The sequence below is a fragment of the Halyomorpha halys genome, unplaced genomic scaffold (assembly GCF_000696795.3).
Source record: "Halyomorpha halys isolate HHAL.00 unplaced genomic scaffold, Hhal_1.1 Scaffold490.1, whole genome shotgun sequence".
NCBI classification, from domain to species: domain Eukaryota; kingdom Metazoa; phylum Arthropoda; class Insecta; order Hemiptera; family Pentatomidae; genus Halyomorpha; species Halyomorpha halys.
In genome coordinates this window covers 1,193,092-1,217,483 of record NW_027106788.1, presented here as the reverse complement: position 1 = coordinate 1,217,483, position 24,392 = coordinate 1,193,092, and the positions used below count along the sequence as shown (strand labels likewise).

At 30.1% G+C, this 24,392-nt stretch overlaps 3 protein-coding genes across 3 annotated transcripts in view; 2 read left to right on the top strand and 1 right to left on the bottom strand.

Annotated features, from left to right (window-relative positions):
• Nucleotides 1–6,829, top strand: part of LOC106683503 (probable enoyl-CoA hydratase, mitochondrial) — an 11,765-nt gene extending 4,936 nt beyond the window's left edge. The window contains exons 4-7 of the mRNA XM_014425007.3: nt 1,238–1,442; nt 1,805–1,924; nt 2,891–2,958; nt 4,057–6,829. Coding sequence (XP_014280493.1) covers nt 1,238–1,442; nt 1,805–1,924; nt 2,891–2,958; nt 4,057–4,122 — 459 coding nt within the window. The 3' untranslated portion in view covers nt 4,123–6,829. The remainder of the gene's footprint in view (nt 1–1,237; nt 1,443–1,804; nt 1,925–2,890; nt 2,959–4,056) is intronic.
• Nucleotides 6,830–7,789: 960 nt separating this feature from the next.
• On the top strand, nt 7,790–14,664 carry LOC106683511 (probable enoyl-CoA hydratase, mitochondrial). The gene is made up of 7 exons (XM_014425018.3): nt 7,790–7,957; nt 8,037–8,246; nt 10,131–10,258; nt 12,076–12,280; nt 13,165–13,284; nt 14,146–14,213; nt 14,457–14,664. Exons 1-7 carry the CDS (start codon nt 7,870–7,872, stop codon nt 14,520–14,522), a joined length of 885 nt encoding a protein of 294 aa, XP_014280504.1. The 5' UTR covers nt 7,790–7,869; the 3' UTR covers nt 14,523–14,664.
• A 225-nt stretch (nt 14,665–14,889) lies between these two features.
• The window catches only part of pip (heparan sulfate 2-O-sulfotransferase pipe), a 211,671-nt gene continuing 202,168 nt past the window's right edge, over nt 14,890–24,392 (bottom strand). Inside the window, exons 4-9 of the mRNA XM_014425013.3 lie at nt 20,900–21,097; nt 19,641–19,720; nt 18,675–18,831; nt 18,433–18,557; nt 17,490–17,644; nt 14,890–16,029 (exon numbers count right to left, since the gene is read on the bottom strand). Coding sequence (XP_014280499.2) covers nt 15,854–16,029; nt 17,490–17,644; nt 18,433–18,557; nt 18,675–18,831; nt 19,641–19,720; nt 20,900–21,097 — 891 coding nt within the window. The 3' untranslated portion in view covers nt 14,890–15,853. The remainder of the gene's footprint in view (nt 16,030–17,489; nt 17,645–18,432; nt 18,558–18,674; nt 18,832–19,640; nt 19,721–20,899; nt 21,098–24,392) is intronic.

Below are 24,392 nucleotides of genomic sequence, written 5' to 3'. Positions count from 1 at the left end.
GAGAGAGAGAGAGAGAGAGAGAGAGAGAGAGAGAGAGAGAGAGAGAGAGAGAGAATTAAACCCTTACAAACAGGTTGAATACTGAAAATTATTATTATTTATTATCCAATTAATAATCTAAATGACCTTTATATCAATAAGTTGTTTAAACCATGTGATGATTTTTCAAAAATATAGATCATAAAAGTAATGTCGATGCATTTGTGCTACAATAAAATATTTATTTATTATTTTTAAAAAATACACAAGTTAATAATTATTTTTCGGACCTCCTCTTAATTTGTATAAAAAGATTCCTATTGACAGCTTTTCACAATATACAAAAACAACATTATTTAAACATAGCATTGTATAAACATTCTATTTAATATTATGTACGTTGGAACACATACCATCTTCGCCAGAATATATGTTGAGATTAATCTCATTAATATTATGATTATTTAAAATGTGAAAAGATGCTGGGAAGGGGAGGTGGTGAGTGGAGTAATAATGTACACAAATAAATGAAACTTACTTTATTTACTTATTTGTATTTCTGATTATTCCACTGATTCCATCTTTCTAGTCCTTACCATGAACCTATGGTCAACAATAAACACATGGCAATTTAAAATAATAGGTTGACCTCTATATGGTATTAATCTGGGATATTTTGGGGTCAGCTAAACTCTGAGCTTTCAAATCACTTCATAATTTATTTTTATTTCTACTTTTGTTTTTGAAGAACACATTTTATATTAATAATGAGTGTAAATTTTAATCTAACGGGTAGAGGAAATTTAATAAAAAAATGTGTCCAAAACGAGATTTGGGATGATACTTAAATTCTAGGAAACTTATAAATTCGATCTTAGAGCTAAGAAGGGAGAGGAAGGTTGTCTAGAATAAAAACAGGCAAATTACTGTTGTGAACAGTACTTAGAATAACAATACTTACCTAATTGGGTAAGCTTAAGCAGAAATAAAAACTCATATTCTGATTACAAATCTTCATCAAATCTTTATATGATGCTATATTTTATATTTATATGATCTTCCACATATCCCTGAAAATTATTTTCAAATGAGAGGATATTGAATGTTATAATTACTAGTAAACATCAAACTTCGTATTTTAACATTTAAAAACAATGTTTTTGCAAATGAGATCAAATTATCATTTTATTACTGTTTAATGTAAGTTATATTTTGTAAATATGTTTAACACTTTGTCTCAGCTAAATTTATTTTTCAGCTTGGTGGAGGTTGTGAGTTAGCAATGATGTGTGATATTATTTATGCTGGAGATAAAGCAAAGTTTGGCCAACCAGAAATAATAATTGGAACTATCCCTGGGGCTGGCGGCACTCAGAGAATTGCAAGAAGTTGTGGTAAAAGTAAAGCTATGGAAATATGCCTTACCGGTGATCAGATCACTGCCCAAGAAGCTGAAAAAATGGGTAAAATTTTTATGATAATCAAAGATAGTGTTACCCATAAGGTTAAAAATATATCATCTGTGCTCTGTAAAAGGGACAAATTCAATGGAGAATATTTTGTACTTTACATATCCAGAAAATTCTTTTTTTCCGAAAAGAATGTTCTTTTATTACTACAAAACCCACAATTTGTTTATATTTTTAAGAATATGGTACATATCCTACTTGTGAGTCTCAAGATGAAAATTTGATTAATTTGAATTTTTTACTGATCCCTAAAATATATGAAATTCATTTTTTTTATTTAAGATTGATTTCAGTTTAGAAAATGCGTAATGAAGTTTATAATCATATTTAGGCTTGATTTTTATATTTTTTTCCAGGTTTGGTTAGCAGAGTTTTCCCTGCCGACCAGCTAGTCGCTGAAACTGTGAAACTTGGGGAACGTATTGCTAGGCATTCTCCTTTAATTGTACAACTTTGCAAAGAATCAGTGAATGTTGGTATGTAGTGGTATATTTTGGATTCAATATTATTATTTATTAACATGTTGACTCCTGAGATACTTATTCTGAGACACCTTAGATTTACTTTGAAATACTATGAATTTCATCATAGTTGCACAAAATTGGTTATTAAATAAACTAGGAAATAACTTATCAGTGTCCTTGATAATAACTCAAACTATGAGATAACTTGTATTTGACATTATAGACAATAGTACAAACTAAAATTTATCATAATGACCTGGGTAAATGACCTGGTTGCAGTCAAAAAGCATCTCAATTAGTAAGAAACTATTTATTGAGAGCCATCTTTTCACCTCCAGATAAATATAAATAAAAAACAGGAATACAATAATAAATAATAGACATAGAATGATAGATGACATAAAGAATAATAACTTAGATTGTTATTTCTCCACCTGTTCATTCCATATCTAATATTTGTTATTTTATTCCTCTTTATGGTTATAGCAATGTTTGTACATCTTATTTCTTTTTTCTTTAATGTAATTTTCTCATTTTTATTTAATTTTTTACATTCTACCATAGTTATGGTAATTCTTTATATTTCATGTTATCTTATGTTTTTATTATGTTAATAATATTTTTAGTTTTTTGTATCTTAATGAAGCTTGGATGAAGCCCTGCAAAGTGGGGCAAAACATTGGCTCTCAATAAATAGTTTTTATACTATTTGAGCTGTTTTTTGACCATATTAAGACCATCTTCCTTTAATTAATTATACATAGTTAATCAACGATATTTCTAAAAGTTATCTTGTTGTTGGCAGTCAACATGACAAAGTATTGCAAGTTAATGGACTTGGTATTCTAAATTTCATATCTTCCATGTAGCCATTTAAAATTATATAAGTATTTTATATTGTGAATAATGATTATTTTTTAGGAAAATCGTTCTATACTTACTATTTTAATTATTTCTATATTTATTGAATCTTTTCAGCATTTGAAACAAGTCTTCAGGAGGGCTTACGGTTTGAAAGGAAGACTTTCTATGCTACATTTGCTACGGTAATACTCTTTATTTTTAAATTTATAATTTAACTTGACCTACAAACATGTCGCATTAGTTGTCTGACTCTTTCAACTCAATATTAAAAAAACTTAATTGTCAAAAAAATTGTCTGCGGTTTTTTGTTACTTATGCTTTAATAACCTATTGGATTCATAAAGATAAACTTATCAGAAAATTTGACTAACTATGAGAATCTGTAATAAAAAGTCATCCTATCCCACTTGAAATGCCAGAATTAGATGTGCTGGAGAAGAATTCAAAGGCTAGAAAAGTAACAGTGCTCTCAAAAGATAGACTACTGTTCTGACCCAGTAAAATTATAACAAAATACCAAAAATTGTTAAGGGGGGGTGAGCATGTACAGTGAGATATGCTCTCCCTTACATTTTTTGGCGATTTGTGCACAAATGTGTGGAAAATTGATCTAAGCTAAAGAACAAAATCATTTTAGAATTCAATTTCAGAATAAGAAAATTCATCATCATAATTATGGAATTTGTTTATTATAATGTTATCATTTTGACAGCTATTTTGCTTTTTTCGTTCATTTGAGGAAATGCAAATTATCGTAATAAATTTGTATTTTAAGAGGAATTTTAAAACAGTTTTGTTATTTATCTTTTTTTAATTTTCCGCTTTATTTCCACACAAATCATCGAACACCGTAAACATTTGTTATGGTTATTTGCAGTTAGCACCTTTAGTATTTATCGGATCAAAAAAGTATCTGATCTGGATGACTTAAAATTTTATATGCTGTCATAATCCATAAAAAAAGATTGATATTCTATATAATTAATATCCGGTGATTGAGGAATTCACTTTATTATGTTGAGATCTCCATGCTATAATATCAGGGTAATTGCCCTGCTTAAAAATTTAAATTTAATTTAAATTATTGTTTTAAAAAAATATTAAGTTACTGTGTTAGTGAACATAATGATTGTTACAATTTAAAATTTTGAAGCATTATTTTCATAAGTTATTTAAGACTTTAGTAAAACTTTGAATGGTATCCCATGATTAAACCATCTTGTGATGCTAGCCAAGTACAGTTGTTATAGGCCTTTAATTGACTTCAAATTCTATTTCAGGAGGATAGAAAAGAGGGAATGAGTGCATTCACTGAAAAAAGAAAACCCAACTTTAAAAATAACTAAATACATACTTATTTGATTTGGAGAAGGTAAAGTATTGTAATATTAATAAATGTTATTTGATTACATATATTCTATTCCAAATATTTTTGCATGAAGATGTAGAGAAGACTTGCAATGTATATTTTTGAACATTTATAATAAATTCTATTTTTTAAAAAATGTCTTTTCCTTTTACCCAAAATTAAAATATCCAGTTAACTAGAGAACGTGATGTCCGAACATGGAGTGCTTGGTTCAGAACATTGTGGTTTTGAATCCCACCTGGGTCAGTCAATATTTATTTTGTGGAGGACATAAATCTTGACATTCCGACATTAGCCAAAAAAAAAAAAAAAAAAAATCAGTGTTATTGAGGGTTATGATAATTAGAGATTGGATTTTTGTTGCAAATATATATATTATTCACTAGCTTCAATTTCACTCAAACCTGGCTGGTAATTCAAATCATAAAAAGAATGTTCTATTGATACTGGTTTTATATTGCACATTTTTTTGGGTTACTGCACAGATTGATATTTATAATTATTAAATAATTTTAGGATTTTCTGAAAGAAATTGCATTTTTTTAGTATCAATTCAATCTTTTAATTACTGTTTCAGGATCACACCCTTAACCATAATTTATTACATCATAAAACTGCCTCAGTAATATATTCATTTTGTAAAACAATTGAAAATCTTCTCTCCCTTAGTATAATGCATTGTCACACATATCTGAGTGCTCTAACTTAAAGTAACCATTTTAGTTTTATTAATTATCAATTATGATCTAAGAGTAAGTAAAGTTAGGTTCAGTCAGAGGAAAGGAAAAAGTGAGGCAGAAATGCAATGAATCAAGAAACAAAAATGAAGCAACAAGCAAGTAAGATAATCTAAATACAGATTAGACACCAGTCAAGTTTCCACTCAATGTGAAACAAATACAATATTGATTTGATTAATCATAAATTATATGTTCCAACATAAAATTTTATAAAATAGTTAAAATGGGGAAAGATAACATTTTAATTTGTCCAAGCTTGATGTCCTTTTTTTGTCAAATCTATGCTAAAGATACAATAAATTCTGCGCCCTTTCGAGGGTGAGGGTCCTAGAATGCTTGGTTCAGAACGTTGTGGATTCGATTCTCATTTGGGTTCTGTTTTAGAGAAGAGACAAGATAAGGATGTTAAAGTTATTGTAAAATAGTGTGGAAAGTTTTATCCTGTGCTGAAGATGCCCTCCCAGTATAGTGATGAAGATGATAAGTTTCTGCCTTACTGAAGAATTACAATTAGTGTATATGAATAGATTTTGTAGATAGAAGATGGTCGGGGGTGTGGTCAGTAATGTTACACATATAAGTAAAACTTATTTATTTGTGCCAATGTTTTCATCCCTTCAGACATTCTATGCCTTCATCAGGGCTGAAAACAAAGCAAGGATAACCTTTATTCAATTTAGATAACAACCTCAATTCAATATATGATATGATTTTATTAGGTTAAACTTGCTAATGGGAGGTGTAGTTCAAACTTAGGTTTACCATCAATTCTTTAATAAAAGTGTTTTGAATAAACTTGTTTTTTATCATTTTACACTCTTAAATTTATAATAAAAAAAAATAAAAATAATTAATTCTTAACTTCAATAGTGGCACATCTGATAAAAAAATATATGTATATATATTTTATTTTGTATTTGACATATTCCATAAACTTTGGTTACTTTTTGACAACCCTGCTTGCTTCGGGACTGTCTTTAGAAGGAGCACTTGTCTACAGTAATATCTTTGCAATACGTTCACTTCAAAATAAAAGCTAAACATTTTATGATATATTAGATATGCCAGTTTTCATGAAGAGCAGCAATTTGTAGAAATGAGAAATGCAGGTACAAGAAAGTTCCACATCGATTTTATCATGCATTTATATTTAAGAGAACAAAAGAGTGGCCCTAAGTTAGGACCAAGACACTTATTTTTATGCAATTGAATAGTTTGTATGAATTTTTAAACAACTGATTGAATATCTTTTCAAATCAGACTAATTAGGTGCAATAAGCTTATTATTATTCTGCATATTTGATGATAAATGTATATGATTACATATTTGGACAATTTCAATACTATAAAATTAAAAAAGAAAAACTGAAGTGTAATATTGCAGATGAAATTCCACATTATAATGAACCAGTGAAATAATGCCACCTTCCATAATTGGACCTTTAATAATTCTCTTCTCTCCCAATATCTTCTGATCATTTCTGCGTGCCACTTTTCTTTATTCTTTTCTCTCATTTGCTCCTTGTTTCTTTTATTATTGTATCTCTTTTTTTCTGATTATACCATGTATGTGTAATTTATATATGTCTGATTACGGATTGATAAGTATGCTGTGTAAAGGTGGATCCACATGTTGGCCGCTCGCCATGGATCGGAGGCTCGTACAAATGCTCGGCAAACAAAGTGCGGACCATCCATCCACACGTCAGTGTTATTCAGTTATTTCAGCCTGTCGGACTGAAAGTGGTGCAAGTCATTTTTTATTTATTGTAAGAATTTCAATTGTTTATAAATGTTATTAAACGATGTATTTAGTTAAGAAATATGTTATTTTAGTGCATATTGTGTACTTAAACAACATATGAAAAGTGACAGCTCTCAGTTGCAACTAGACAAAGAACAATGGTGGAGACGCTACACGAGCGCCCTCACGAACCCCTTTGATCTGATGAACCCCTTAAAGGTGGATCCACATGTTGGCCGCTCGCCATGGATCGGAGGCTCGTACAAATGCTCGGCAAACAAAGTGCGGACCATCCACATGTCAGTGTTATTCAGAGAGGCAAGCATGGCGGACGTACTAGTGGTTTCAGCCATTGCACTTGGATTGTATTATTTTTATTACAAAAAAAGAAAATTAAAGGAAAATTAATAAGATTAAATTTAAAACTTATTATAAAAAGTACGAACAAACACCTTTAACCTCGTAACAGCTCTCAGTTGCAGCTAGACATAGAACAATGGTGGAGATGCTACACGAGCGCCCTCACGAACCCCTTTGATCTGTGTCCAAAAACCGACTCTCGACGGCTCGGCAACGAGCCTAGGCCAACCAAGCCAAGCCACCCATCCACATGCTCGCGTATGTCTGAGTTCGCCATGGCTCGAATGGCCCCCTTAATAAGATAGCAACCTGATGTATTTAGGCACCATAGATAAATAAAGTATTTCTCTCTCTATATTTCTATTTTTCATAATTTTCCCCCTCCTTTTCTATCCTTTCCCCTTTCTCTTTCATATTTTTTTTTAACCCAATGTGCCTTTAAAATAATAATGGATAAAAATTGTGATAGAGATACAAATATACATTAAAAATATATAAGTAACAAATATTTATATATATAGAGAGAGGAAATCTACAAATTATGTGAAAATTAATATATAAAATTTTTATTTGTTGGAAGTTCTAAAAGAATATTAACTTCGTAGAATACTCTTTGATTTGTGCTCGAACATTGACTTTGAACGGGTCGAACACAAATTCAGGCCAGCTCGTACGAGCCAATCCAAATAACCCATCTTATACGCTTGCGCATATTTGGGCAGCGGATAGCAGCACCTTTATCACAAAGAAATCCCAAGGTCACATATTATCATATATTATCAACCGAATAGCCTCTCCCGCTAGCAGGTTAGTCCTGTTTCAGCTCTTGTTGACATATCATCGTTGTTTATCAATTTTTTGTTTCAAAGAAGTTTTAACTATGGCCTTAAACAGCGCCAGGTTCATTTTTAATTTAAATAAAATATCATCCTTAGGAGCTCTTCATCAAACAGCAAAAAGATTTGCAAGTTAGCCTATTATTATTTTATCTATTTTATTTAAAAGTAAAAATATTGATTTAATTTTTTGGCTGCGTTGTTCCTGTAGGTGCAGCTGCTACCAGTTATCGGTATATTCTGACTGATAGAAAAGGAGAGGAAAAAAATATTGGACTGATTACACTAAATAGGCCGAAAGCATTAAACGCTTTAGACAATATTTTGGCTACGGAATTAGCTGATGCAATACATGCCATGGACAAAGATGAAACCATTAGGGCAATTGTGGTAACAGGGAGTGAAAAGTCATTTGTGGCAGGTAAAAATAATTTATACAATCAGTTAAACTATTTCCTTTAAAGTTTTGAAATAAGTAAAACTTATCTTCATCTGCCTTCCTTTCTGTGCTTTTCTAGCGTGAGCATGTGAATGTCGAGCATATAGGTAATTTTCAAATATATCGAAATAGTTCTGTGTATCTTTAAAAATATTAATTTTTCGATAAATAGGCTCTGGATATTTTTAGTCATAGAAAGGAGAAGAAAGGGAAATTATCTGGAGTGGCTGCGAAATTATCTGTCATTGTGAAAATTGGTTTTATAGTGATACAGTGAAGTCTCACTTAAACTTCCGTTGTCGACCCTCGCAGCAATTGTTCAGAAAAGAGAGGAGATAGAAGGCAACTTTATTAGGGCTGGCCTAAGCTGTGCAAAAAGAGCTCGAACGCAAGGTGGCCAGTGCGTCGATTAGGAAAAGATTTGTTTTCAGCAAAAACGGGCAGACAGTATCCCAATAAGTGGACCATTGCTCTAGGAAAAGGCCCTGGAATTTCCTAAAAAACTAAACGTTAGTGGAGACTTCAAAACAACTATAGGATGGCTTCAGAAGTTCAAATTAAGTCATGGGATTACTGGTCGGAGTGTCTGCGGCGAATCCGGTAGTGTTGATGTCTCGTCGGTTAAGCATTGGAAAAAAGAGGTCCTACCGACGATCGTAAAGGACTACGCCTCACGCGACATTTTTAACACCGATGAAACTGGACTATTCTTTAACTTGTTGCTCTCCAAGCCATTGGCTGAGAAGAACGACCCCTGCTTCGGAGGAAAGAAAAGCAAATAACGAATAACGGTGCTTTGAACAACGAATGCTGATGGAACAAACAAAATTCGACCCCTCGTGATTGGAAAATCACAGAAACCCCGATGTTTCAAAGGCGTACGGACTTTCCCAGCTGACTACGACTACAACACAAAGGCATGGATGACAAGAAAAAAATTCGAACAGTTAGATTAAAAAATGGGCAAAGAAAAAAGAAAAATTCTTAGAAATTATCGAGAAGGAATCTAACACCTTAACAGAATGCGAAAGAATGATTTATTTAGCCAAAACAACATGAAACAAACATAACGCTATTTGTTTGTCAAAAATTCGGATTAAACATAAATTAAATTTTTATACAATAAATAATTGTTTTTCTTTCAACTGCATACAACATACTTATATGTACCTACTAAGTACGAGAAAAAAATTCTCAAAAATATACATCCATAATACATATGTATTACGTATTCACTTACACGAAATATTCACTTATACGAAGAATTTTTGGTACCCCCTCATATTCGTATAACAGATTCACTGTAGTAACATCACTCCCGCTACGTGTACTGTCAACTCTCACTTCGGACCTAGTGCGATATTACTACCATGATGGTAACTATCATGCAGTTTGCCATTCCATATGCATTAGTATATGGTAGTGGAAGATCGATGATTGACCGTTTGTGATAATAAAAGTAATAAATATCAGGGTGCGGTCAAAGAACATGACTATTTGAGTTTTTTTTCTTGGACCGCATCTGGATATTTATTACTTTTAGCTTACCAACAATTTTTTTTTTCAAAAAATAAACATTAAACTAATATTTATTCAAAAATAAATGTTTATTTAAAAATCTCTGAATTTTTAAGATAAAAATAATTTGATAACAGAGATCCATAACAGCTGCTGTAGAACCTCGTTCGACCGCTGATGGTCTTATGGTCCTTGTAGAACTCTTTCCTTTCCTTTCCTTTTAGAAGTTTTTCTTTTCTTATCCAACTCTCTGGATAGAAGTCTGACATAAAATCCTCAGCCGTCCAAGCGCATACTAATATTATATTATTTTCATATTAACTAATATTATTCTATTTTCATTATAAGGTGCTGATATCAAAGATGTAATGTTAAATTCGACGTATTCCGGGAATGTGAAAAATGGCCTATTGGAAGAATGGTCTGATATAATTAAGTGCAAGAAACCTCTGATCGCTGCAGTTAACGGTTATGCTGTAAGTTCCACCATTTTTCGTTGCATTTGTATTAAATAAGTAACTGAATATTTGTTTAATTATGCTTCCATATTTTCTGGTGTTTGTTGAGGCGATCTAGGTCATAAAAGAAAACAAATATCTGAGCGCGTTACAAGGGGTGGCAGCTGCCTGAGCACTCGAAAAAGCAAATCTGGTTCGGTATGAGCATCACACAACTTTCTCTTAGCACCCCCCTCTCCCTAGTTTTAATTCAAATTAATCCTCGCTCTTTCCAGAAAAGATATTTTTATATTATTCACTTATTATATGCTATGTTTATTTATTTATTATTAGTTATCATCAGTGGTGGTAAATTTTCTAGTGTGGAAACGCTTACCATCTTCTGAGAATTAAATAATATCGGGCGATCCAGAATGCTCCCCCCCCCCCTTTACAAGGAGGTTTCCGAAGTCCTCACCGATTTTTAGCCTTGAAGTCAGTGTGTATTTATTTAACTGCTATTTAAGATCGTTGAAACCCATGCATCCATTGTTGAATTATAACTCAAGAAACAACACGGATCGTTTATTTTTGGAAAAAGCTGAGTGGGTAGGCTGCCCCCACGCATTTCCGCCCCACTACACCTCTGGTTATCGTTGTAAACTATTATATTGAGTCGGTATAGAAAATTCTATGATATTATGGAGATAGCCATCGTAACTGAAAGGCTCAACTATTGTTCAATGGAAATTCAAAATTTAATAATTTAATTTCATAACTATGTCGACATGACAACAGTGTCAGACGGGCATAATAGAAAAACTGATCTGGGTCCGCCATTCATACTCTTCTTAGAACAGATCTTCATGCGGTTTTCGTCATTCTCAGCTACCTTTTTCGACTTCCTATGTTAAATTTTTGTTTTTCTGAAATCTTTAGCTTTCCAACGGTGTATAGTACGTTTTCATTTCAACACTTATTTCCGGAATTGTGTTTTAGAATTGAAAATTAAGTTGGTTATCAAATCCTTTCATAGTTTGTATTTTTCCGTTTTCATTGCTAATGAAAATATGAAATGATTAATTATATCAAATAAACAAATTAGAGGTACTTTAGCGGAAGTTTTTATTTAAAATTCGTCATTTAAGCCCTGTTTTATGAGGACAAGACCTGATCTTTATTATTGGTCTTTAGTCACGATCGTTTGAGCCGTTTTCGAGGAATGATTGAGTGCTAAATATTTATTCTTTTGTGTGTTATGATAAAGATAAAATAGGTTTTCATGGAGACATGAACAGAATATTTACAAAATACATATGGATCCAAAGTACAAATCTTTGCTAACTGGTCCAATTTAGTTTATTTTAGTTTTGTATTATTTCATTATCTTTCAAATAAGTGGTCAGAATTTTCCAGGAGATTCATATTTTTTGAGTTATTTGAAAAGATGATTTTTTATAAACTGCTTAGAGTCCGAATTTATTTAAATCTGCTTTGTTGCACATAAACAGCCCAGGGATATCACCATAATTGTAACTTTATTGGCATTATCATGAGTCAATGGTTGAGTGGTCCCTAATTATTCTTTTGTGTTGAATGAGATGTTAGAGACACAGTCCGATTTTATTATATAGATATCTATAATAATGTTATACTTATATTTAACACTGTATTTATCTATTTTTTTAAAAGAAATTTTTCTCTGAAATTAATTTCTGTAATTTTGCATCACTTAAGTTTCTTTCAAAAGTTTTATCATTCTTCTCTATTCCAGGCTTGTTTTTTCTTGTTGGCATGCTCCTCAGTACTTGCATTCTATCAGTTTTAAAATCTGTCTCATATAATTTATTTTTTAGTTTGGTGGTGGTTGTGAGTTAGCATTAATGTGCGATATTATTTATGCTGGAGATAAAGCAATGTTTGGCCAACTAGAAGTAAAGGTTGGAACTATCCCTGGTGTGGGTGGCACACAAAGAATAGCAAGAAGCTGCGGTAAAAGCAAAGCTATGGAAATGTGCCTTTCCGCTGATATCATCACTGCTCAGGAAGCTGAAAAAATGGGTAAATTCTTATATTTTTATGATAAACAGAGATGCAGTGTTACACACAGCATGGCAAAAAATATAAGTGGAAATTAAATTTTTATGTATAAGGTTGATTTAAGTATAGATAATTTGTTTATCTCATCATATTTTCATAACTGTTTAAAAAATTCGAGTGTTTTCAGTTTTTTGATTTGATGACTGGGTTGGTGCAATGTTGAAAAACTCAGGTTTGCTCAATTCTCCCTACCACCAGAACTCACAGCCATCTTGGAAAACTGCTAAATTTTTTAAATATATCCAACAGTATTGGTCTGATCAGCCACCTGGGTCAGGTTGAGAATAATAGGAAAAAATTCAAATTTTTGAACATTTTTCTGTGGTTCCCTTATAGTTAGCAAACTAACCATTTATCAAATACCAACAATATATGATATTTAAGCAGATACAATTGTCTAAGTAATGCATATATTGCATTTAATTTTTGGCTAATGGGTGGCTTCGTGGAATCTTTGTTAGATTGCCGGGTTGCTAACCTAAACTTCAGATTTAAAAAACAAAAACTTTTAAGAAAAATATTACATACATACGTTATTATTTCATTCTTTGTTGAATCATTCACTATTTAGTTTCTACTAGTACCTACCTTAAACTTTGAACTTTTCTTATTTTGGGGGAAAAAAAATCTTAAAATTTAGAGAATTCTTATCTCAGTAAGTGTTACAGCAGTAAATTTTGAATTGGTCTCAAAAATTATATAATTTAAATTAAATTATTACCACCAATCCAGGTTACGTATAAAAAAACTGAAAACACCTCAATTTTTATAATCATCCAAGAATTGTTGGAATAATTTGACTGGACTATTTGTCATTGAGGTTCAATTGTTCTATTTTTTTCCAGGTTTGGTTAGCAAAGTTTTCCCTGCTGACCAGCTAGTAGCTGAAACTGTAAAACTTGGGGAACGTATCGCTCAGCATTCTCCTTTAATTGTACAACTTTGCAAACAAGCAGTGAATGTTGGTAAGAATACCATATATTATTGATTCAGTATTATTTTTTATTGTTGACTGCTGAAGTACTTTTCCTGAGTTATTTTTGACTATCCCATATTTAGATTGGCATACTACCAATTTCATCATCGCTTCAAAAATATGGCAAATAAATAGACTATCAACAGTGTTCTAGAAATTAACTCAAACTGAGTGATAACTCATAATTAGCATCATAGACAATAACATAAACAAATTATCTCATTATTGGCAGTTCACATGTTTAAGTATTGTATAAAATAGTCTATAAACCATCCTAAATTTTATATATATTTTTTAATATTCTCGGATCGACCCCTTTAGAATAATATACAGGCATCAAAATTAGGCTTTCGAGCCTTAGAGTAAAATACAGAATTAAAATGAGATTATAAAATATAATTAAAATAATGAATTTAAAAAGATAAAAATGAACAATAATAATTAACAGAATATATAAAATAAGATTAGAACAAAATAAAATAAAACCATATGTTATATCATAAAATATAAGGTGACTAACTTCTGATAGTTAATTAAAAAAATGATAAAAAATCAAATACAATTAAACTAAAAATAATAAATGAAAAGGTACAATTTCTGCAAATACACATATTTACAAGTATAAACAAAAATCTGAAACATTAAATACTGAAAATATTTAAACCTTTTTTGAAACTTTTAATTGTTATTGTTCCGGAAAAATACATGAGAATATTTTTGAAGTTTTTAGCAGGTGGCCAATTCAGTTTAAAATAATTATCTAGTTTGTAAATAATAATTATAAGTATTTTTGGGAATTGTTGTATACTTACTATTTTAATTATTTCAATATTTATTAATATCTTTTCAGCATTTGAAACAAGTCTTCAGGAGGGCTTACGGTTTGAAAGGTCGACTTTCTATGCTACATTTGCTACGGTAATACTCTTTATTTTAAATTTATAATTGAAATCGTCTCAATTTGAATATTACAAATATGTGTTTTAGAAAATTATTAAAGGTTACTGTGCTAGTGAAAATAATAATTGTTATAGTTATTGAAGCATTATTTTCACAATTTATTTAAAACTTTAGTTAAAAATTTTATTGGTATTCCATAATCAAACCATCTCATGACACAACAAGGAATTGTCTTTTTATTAACTTCAAATTATATTTCAGGAGGATAGAAAAGAGGGGATGAGTGCATTCACTGAAAAAAGAAAACCAAACTTTAAGAATAACTAAATGCTTTCTTGTTTGATTTCCATAAGATAAAGTATTGTAATAATAAAAGTTAGTCAATTATATTATATTATAGATATTTTTGTATGAAGGTATAGAGAAGATTAAAAATGTATATATTTGAACATTTATAATAAAGACTTATTTTTAATATAAAATGTATTCTTTTCCATCACCTTGTTTTATTATCTTTTTTGTGTTCGAAACATTCAGTGTTCTTGTGAGCTGTATTGTGATAACCAATTCTTTATATGGGCAAGGAAAAGAAAAGATTACGAACAGATGATTCAACTTCATTTTATAAATATTTATTGTATCATATTTTACATAAATTTATATACTATGTACATTACAAAATTATTTAACAATAAATATCACAAAATTTCACAAAACTAATTCTAAATTATTTATAAATAAAATTGAATGTGATGAATTTAATTTTTTTTTATTTTTAAAATTTTTTATGAACATTATTTTGTCTGGTAATCAAAATATTTACATGTTTCCTCTTTGTTCAAAAGTACTGTGTAAACTTTTAAAACTTTTAAAAATAAATATTGAATTAGTGTCACTTAAATTACTTTGACACCGAACAATAGAGAAAAGAAAACAATATTTTTACAAAATAAATCGGCGAGTAACCGTTATCGTTGAATGATTCTTCCTTACTAACTATCTACAGTTTAAAAAGAAAAACAACAACAACAACATTCAACAAATTTATCTAAATATGCAATAATTTTATGTTAAAGACAATTCAAAATTATTTATTACAATTTTATAAATGATTTATTCTTCACTAATAGTGCAAAAATGGTACTTTCTACATGTTCAAAATTAAAGAAGTTTCTATCTTTTGACCAAAATTGCCTTCAAAACTCTCATGAATTAAAGGAACTTGTAGTTTCAGATTTATATAAATTTACTTTCAGTTCTCTTTTTCTAGAACTTGATTATTTAACTATTTGAAACAGATTATAAGTGTCTATTTATATTAAAATGAATTCAATATGTCACTTTAGTTAAACAAGAATAAAAAAGAAGGTTACAAATAAGTTTATCAATACACTATAGACTGATCTTACATTATATGATGGCAAGATATGTTTATAATAGTAGTATAATTTTGTTTCATTATTTTTTTAAAATACTGATTTCAGTATAGTTAAATTTAAGTACATTAATTGGAACGATGTTTTGTTAAATAACATATTGATATTGGATATTTTCTTTATGAACAAAACAACACATAATGTACTTATTAAATCTTGCTCGAATCTGAGCATATCCTTCTGCTCAACAAGACATAATTGTAGTTTGCTGACAGTAAAGTATTAACGATATGTTTCTGGCAGTTTTAAAGCGAGCAGTTGTCTGTGTAACCTTTGTCGGCAGAAATGGTAGAACTCTACTTCCCTCGTGAAATTACGACGTACAATGTCTTTGACTTCTTCACTTACTGGTGGTTTGAAGTTGTTACGATTTATCTTTCTGAAGCGTTCCAGTTCCTCTGTAAACAAGAAATTTATTTTGTTGTTATTGCTGCTGGTTGTAGAGTGATTGCTTAAAATAAAATTTAATATTATACACTAATGATTTTGATAATCTCAGCGGCTGATTCTATTTGCTGTAGAAAAAATAAAACTGATTCATATTTTTTAATGAACAAAGTATTGTTATTATCTTGCTGCTTTAAGAATACAACTAATATATGTATCATTATTACAAACATATATACCCATTTAACAGATAACATTATTAATACTGCTGATTAGAAATGAAACTCACAGCTGACTAATATACTCTTTCATTGTGTAATGACATGTGGGGCCTTAATTAGGTCTATGGAGTGTAAGATACAAGAATAGTTGAAAAAAGGATAAACAAAGCAGGATTACATAGGGAATCATGAAAAAATAAAATATATCATTAGCAGATTCAGAACCCCTTCACCTTTGTAGGTTTTTTTTTTTTTTTAAAAAAGCTATTAATACTGGATATCATTAATAATGATCTCCTTGGGAATGGGCATATTTTGTCATTATAACCAACCAATCATTGTTATAACCCATAACTAAGCCCATCATGGAAATGTGAAAGAGGATTTTTTAAACTAAATTATTGATACCAAACATTAATAAATCGCTTTATTTGACCATTAGTCATAATAACCATGGTTGGTACTGCATTAATAAAAATAAAGTAGAAAGGTTCTGAAAATTCCTGGTTAGGAATATTGGTTACTACAACTGATATGTTGTTATAATGAAGGTCACTACGCATAAGCGATAGCCAATGTATATTACCTAGTTGTATATACCTAGCTGGGTGTAGTGAAAATATCTTCCCTCCTGAGCATTCTTTATTCAGAACTCTATAATTAAATCATAACGGTTTCAGGTCATCGCCCCATCTTCAGGTACCCTGAAGTACACATTGCATTTCTTTTTATTTAATATTATATTGAAATTACTAGTGAGCATTATATGATGGCAAGATAAGCATATATGTATTGTATTTCAAATAATATAATACAAAAATGTTGTGCAATTACTGGAAATATTATAAAGCTCACTGATTATTATAATCAAAATACTAAATAAAAAGAAATGGGTGAGATGTGAACAAAGACTGAGTTGAGGGGTCTTTAAGAAATTTAATTTTCTTTGAAAAAGATAAAAATTGGATGATAATTAGAAACATTTTAGTCACAATTGAGGTGAAGAATCACCCTCTGAAGTTTCCTGGTTTTTGTCTTGTATAATTTGCATTTGATCTTTGTTGTATGTTTTATTTCTGACTGCTCCTTCAAACAATTTGCCTTGATTATTATTTTTATTGTAAATGAATGTTAGAATATCAAATAGAATAGAAATCAAAATATCAACAAGTGTCTTCTTTTGTTAAATATTTTTTATCTAAATGTTTTAAAGTTTTAATTGTAAACTACTATCTATAATGAAACATTACCGTTATAAATCTTTGAAGCTCCTCTAAAAAATCTGGGAATGTAATGTTCTAAGACAGTGAGGGTTGAATTAAGGTCTTCTAAAACTCCAACAACAGCATAATGCCTTTCCACTGCTCTTTTAGCTCGTTGAAGTGCTCCGACTGTGTTAAATGGACTGTAAAATACAAATTTTCTAGTAATTCTTAAAATCTCTTAACACTGTATTAAAAAAAAAATAAATAAAAATATCATAAATTCCATGAATACTAAAATAGTAATTTAATTATACATGATTTTTTTTTTTAGTATAGTTACAATCAGTTTAATATACTTTTAGTTACTATCTATTTGACCACAGAAAAAGGGAGTGATGGTAAACTATATGTTTGGTTTTCTATAATCTTCAATTTTTTTTTTTTTTATAATATTCAAATTAAAATTATTCTAAAGCAGTGGCTATTGATTTTTTCCTTTCTACTAAAGGTAGAAAAACTTTATGAAATAAATTTCCTGTAAATCGTGAATTTCCTCTTTCCTTTTACATTACTGACGTCAAGGCAAAAAAATTGATCCTGTGTCTATCTGATTGCGAAGAAACTTCTTGGAGATTAGCGTAAAAATAGTTTAGTCCCAATTTTTTTAAATTCCATCTATTACTTTCACTCATGCAATAGTAATTTTCTTGACATGCCTGTATTTGAAAAATAGCTGGCAAAGTATAAACCATTGACCTTAAAATATAGGTAATTGTGTACCTGATAGAAATGAGGAAGTTATGTCTGGTACTGGACATAGGAGGACCTAAGTACTTTGGAGAATTTCTTTTCCTTTTTATATTATTCATAATTTTTTTATGTTTATTTATTTTTTATAATTATATTGTTGTGTTAGTAATTAAAAGAAATAATTATGCTAAATTTTAAATAAAAATAAATATCTATCAGTCTAATTAATTAAACTTACGTGCAAGCATCTCCGTGACCGCAGAAAAAGAGAGATTGCCTTCTGTGATCACCGATTCCTTCCCTGGTCTCACCTTCGATGTACTGGCATTCTCTGTCTCCACGAAGTACGCATGTTTCAAAATCCTGAAAATAAACGTTTTTGTTATTTTGTTGAATATAATAATTATAAAGATAAACTGTCTCCCTATTATTATTGTTTAATTATAAATAAATAAAATAATTAATATTTTAAAGATTTACCTTTTTAAGCCAAAGAGGGTCTGGAAGAGGTATGTCTGGGAATGCCTGCTTCCTTTCTACATAGTACCACGGTGCTCGGACGTAATAGTACCAAGAGATCACACGTTCTACTGGATCACGTACCAAGTTCACATAAATAGGTTCTGGCAGACTGTATCTGATTTGCAAAGAAAGATAAATTAGTTTGGCTTACAAATATTATTTTTAATAATAATATAGATGTCTTGGAACACCGAAAAATATTTAAATTTTGAAATAAAATATTTTTTATAAAATTATTTGAATCCTTTAAATATTGCAATCCAGTTATTCTGAATTACTAAATATATCTGTGGATAAATATAAGACTTTGAATAGCAGTTCCAAGTCTTACTTTTAGAAAAATCCTAAATAGAATGATTTGGGACTTTTTATGATTATGTAAGAACAGAGCACTGAAAATATGTTCTTAGCAAATTCTTCTTGAGGAACAGAAAAAAATATCTATTCCAACAAATTATCTGTGAAGAAGCTTATGTTAACTAATAGGAACAGAAAAGAATGTGTTACCCCAATTCTGACCTACTTATGGAAACTATAAAAAAAATATATATTCACTTTATTTAATGTATGTGAAAGGAACACATAAAGAGTGACTGGATCATAAAAGTAAATAAAGTTCCATAAATAGGAGGTTTATGATTAACAGAAAATATAATTAAATAGTATATTTTGGTATGGCATGTTAGTTAACATTCTACAAAAAAATAAATATAACATAAATGAGTCTATAAAATCAAAGTCGTAATAAACAGCAAATACTTCAAGTGGATGAAGGGGCCAAGGATTAATGAAAGGTCATTTGGATTAATGAAATAAAATTGAAAAGGAGGATAGTGAGCTACTTTACCATTTATAAAGTTACAATATTCTCATAAGCGAAATAGAATTAATGTGCTTATAAAAATAACAAACTTTGTTTCTTACTGTGTAAAATTGATGAAGCAGATATGCTTGACATATACTGAAGGGGTTGAATAGCTGTTGATCATTGCTGCAAGGCCCAACTAAAAAGATAAAAATGAATGATATTTTAGAATGGAAAAGTATTAAATGCAACTAGGTCATAATTGATTCCTTCAAGTTTATGAAACTGAAATGTTAAAAAAATAATGAGTTATCTTGGAAACTAGTAATCATAAAAAGATATCTGCAACTTATAACCAAATATAAAGAGATATAGATGAAAATCTACTAGAAGATAATTGAAATGGTTTAATATTCTTTCAATAAGTCAATGAAATAATTTTTAAAGGAAAAATTCAAGTGATGAATTGAGTGAAATTTATTGCTTATAGTTGTTAAATGAATTAAATTTTAAGCATTATTTCATAAAGAAAATTGTTTTTTTGGGAGAACAAAACCTTTTTTGAATTTTCTGGTACAGATTTGAGTTTACAGATCAGTATTTTGTAAAACCAAAAATATTTATGAAAGTACAATAGGTTGAAAATAAAGGATACTATGTTCACAATTTTATCAATTTGGCGATAGTACAAAATTGTTTTATCTCAAAGTGATACAGTTGTCTAGATCTCCAAGATGTTTTTACTTTACTCAGCGGTAAGGATAACTATCCCCAAGACCAATTGTTAGAGGTGTTACATGCTTTAAATAAAAAATACTAAGTATACTTTTATTCGGAAGGGCACATTTGCCCTTACAATACATTGTTTCTTTTATCTACATTCATATTTAGTGTTTTCATAAACTTAAATAGCTCATAATTGATAAAGAATTTTCCATCAGGACTATTATCAATGATTTCAACTAAAGTTAGAGGAGAATGATCCTGGCTCTGGCTGAGAAGGTCATGTATAGCAAAAGGTCCTGAGGAGTTCAATTATATTTACTTAAAGATTTTGAAAGAATCTACAAAAGTTCAACAGCCAATATAAAATAGTAGAACAAATTTAAAAGCAAAATATTAAATTTATCACCACAAATTATATTTTTTAAGTGCTTGTATGATTTTTGGACTTGTTTTTAGGATATGGAGAACACTAGAAAACCCATTATATATCCTAATGGTGTAATCATTTTTACTAAAGATGGATGGAATATCCAGTTCAACTATCATTTTTCCCCAAAACAGTTCAAATTAAATTGAAAACATTTTTAATTTATGTTAGTTAATGTCTTACATACAGATGTAAAAAGTTGTCCTCAATGCTCCTGTTCTTTACCTGTTCTGCTGGAGCTAATCTGATGGTTTCCACTCTCTGAATGTGATCTCTGTGAAACCCGAAGTCATTCTTCATCGCCAAATGCCTTAGCAGTTCCATGAACGTCTGGCTGCCAACTTTGGGGACCCGATTAAAGAAAACTAATTCTTTTTCTGCTTTCCGAGTGTTATTGAGTGCTTGCGCATTCAAATTTTCAATCTGAAAAAAAAAATTATATGACTAATTATTACTAACAAAACCGAATAACTAATACAGTGAAACCTCTTTTAATCGACATTCATGTAAACAGATAATTATATTAAGGTCTCAGTCAACAAAGTATTAATTTAGTGCATTTGAACCCCTCTATTATCAAACAGCTAAATTCAGAACACAAGAACCATTTTTATTGCCATTTTCATCAATTCTATATATAAATCCCTTATAAGTATAAGGGATTTATTTTAGGAAAAAGTGCATACATACCGCTTTAATACTGTTTTTTAGCCGAATATATTAGAACATTAATTTTCATGATCATTTGAAGTATTAGGTTTCAAGATATGTTGAATCATATAGTATTTAACAGAATGTATTATTAATATATTTAACTGAAATTTTGTAATGCTTTTTTCCTAGTCTACCTCTGTTAATTGCCAGTTACTTATAAATTGACTGTACTAATTTTATTTATATAAAAGGGTTTAGCCTAATTCCGCCCCCAATTGCTATTATCTATTTTGGTCCATATACTGATTTTTTAAAAATACTAATATCGTTTTGTGTATTTTTTTGTAATTTATTTTATATATAACATATTTTTTATAACTGTTATCTATTTTATCTTTCATGTTTGTAATGTGCTTACCCAGTTTGTTATTACAGAATCCAAATCTTTGCAATTACATTTTTCAAATTACCCATCAATATAATAATTCAAATTGCAGTATATCAACCGCTTTGCTTGAACAGTGGCATATCTCTCAGAACAAAAAAATTATTTTGTATTTGACATATTCTATGGATGGTACCATTGTACTAACTTTGGGATTGTCCATTGCAGATGTTTCTAGACTTTTTTCTCCAAATTAACCTTTTGGCGAAAATAAAAAATTCATGGCATTCTTGTTGAGCTAAAAAAAATTATTAAAAAATGTGAACACCATATCCTTAGAACGGTTGAGTGTATAGGAAAATAAGAAAAATAAATACAGAAATGCACTGTATATATTTTTGCTCTTGCTATATAGTTTTTATAATATAAGCAGCATTCGATTGCAGCATCCCTGGTAGACTTTTGGGAGAAAACAGAAAACACACCTCAGTATGACTACAAACTACTAATTTTCTTTAGAATAATAAATATGGAGGATATGATATATAATTAAAAAAAAAAATTAAACTTTCTTTTTCTTTAGGAGTGGAGGGGGCCTCTGCTCTCAGTCTCCTCACCTCTCTGGCTCTCCTATGACTACAGATCATTTTGTAAATATATTTTTATATCAAGGGAACGTTTAAATGAAGATCTTGAGAGAAAAAAAAATGAATCAGTCTAAATTGTTCATGATCTTAGAGGTAATGATTGGTTGCAAAAAGGTTTGGCCATTCGCAGCTGAGCCAGTTAAAGCACCAACTTGGACTGGCTTGTGACAATAGCTAGGTACTCGAATTATATTTCTGTGGCGGTCCTACGAAATGAAAACTTGACCCTCCACCACGGTTAGAATAGGGTGGTAACCTGTAGATAACCCTCCAAATATCAGAAATGACCGGGAAGTGGGACATAAAAAAAAAGTATCAAGATGGTTCACGAAGGATTATTACTTCTTATTTGGTGTAGCCGAACACTCAAGGCTAGTTTTTGGAGTAAAGCCTGATACTTATCTAATATACACTTGCTCTTGTTGTTGTAACCTTTTAATAAACCTGTTTCTAAGTCATGAGTGTAGTTACCGACACTAATATCATTCGTGATGAAAGGGAAAGATGATGTCTTGAAAGCTTACATGAATTTTCATCAGACGCCCACTCTTGATATTCAGATTCACTCTCTCGGTTCTGACCTTGTGATCGGTTCGTCGATGTTCGACGCATGGCTTTGACAGGTCTTGCTTGCTGTTAATGTACGGTAGACGAATAGCGTAGGGCCACGACTGAATATAGTTAGAGCTCTCTCTGCCCTCGTATATCTTTTCGCTGCATTATTCAAGAGTGAACTGTAAACTTCGTGCTCTCTGAGACTATTATCGAGAATTTATTCCTGGCTAAGTCCTACTTACCGGAGCGTTAAATGGGCAAGACACTGTGCTTCTAACTCCCGGGCCCGGGTCGTGTTCGGCTGTGGCAGATTATTTATTCTGTTATATCAGTCGTTTATTGACCATTCTTTGCCTACATTTATCTAAACTGTCCATCTTAGGATAATAAGAAGTTAAACCTATTAAATTTGTATGTCGTAAACAAAAAAACAACGTTTTTTTTTTTCAAATTTTGTCAAAAACTGAGATCAATACTACATATGAATCCATTCTTAACGCAGAAAAGAATTTCTAGCAGTCTTCAAATGGTACTAAGCCGATAATTAGTGTAGTGACAAAATTAGTGGTAACAAATTATGAAAGTTAAGTATTTCTCCTATTAGTTTTTTCTCCTACAAACGCTAAATCTGTTTTCTGTTTTAAATGCACTTTTCCAATTTTAGCTACTTTTTTTTAATGTTGCTCGATTTAACTAAAATAACTACCTCAAGTCTTCTTTTCACGTTTTAATTAAATGTTTCAAAGCCAAGATTAGAGATTCGCTTAATTTGGGATTTAGTGGGGCGGGTAGGCTGGGAAGGATTTCCTCCGGCTATTAGCTGATTGCTGGATTGCCTTTTATTATTTTTGGTGTAGTGATATCCTTTTGAGAGATTGTGACATGTCCTACATCGACTAATATACTTGCTATAAGTGTCTGTTTTAAAGTTAAGATAAGTTCAGAACGGTTTATTTAAAATTATAACAAATGGATCAAATAAATTTAACTTAAAATAAATGTATATTGTATAATGGTTAATAATTAATTCACCATAAATTGTTATTTTACAGCATTTTAATTGTTAAGTAATATATAGTTTTAATTGAGCTCACATATAAAAAAAGAACTAACCTGACGTTGAACTTTACAAGTTATATCTTTCATTTTGTTATTTAACTAAATCTTAGTGGAAAAGTTATAATAAAACAAATTAAAAGACATTAAATATTAAATGAGTACCTTAATATGATAATTCAGTCAAGTGATATGGTTGTAATGGTTTACATGTTCTGGTTGAATGTGGACTTGAAGAGACCGGCAATCGGAGCCCAAAGGAACCACCAGAGTAGCTGGTTTACGACCATACCACTTTTTTGAATTATTATCTTATGGTACTCATTCTGAATTCATTCACTCTGCATTAATTTCTGAATTATTACATTATGGTACTCATTCTGAATTATTACCTCATGGTACTCATTCTGAATTATTACCT

Bases quoted from the DNA above. Each gene is read 5' to 3' on its own strand.
- LOC106683511 (XM_014425018.3), top strand. From the start codon at position 7,870: ATGGCCTTAAACAGCGCCAGGTTCATTTTTAATTTAAATAAAATATCA. The intron at 13,285-14,145 runs GTAAGAATACCA...ATATCTTTTCAG, and splicing joins CAAACAAGCAGTGAATGTTG to CATTTGAAACAAGTCTTCAG. The intron at 14,214-14,456 runs GTAATACTCTTT...ATTATATTTCAG, and splicing joins TCTATGCTACATTTGCTACG to GAGGATAGAAAAGAGGGGAT.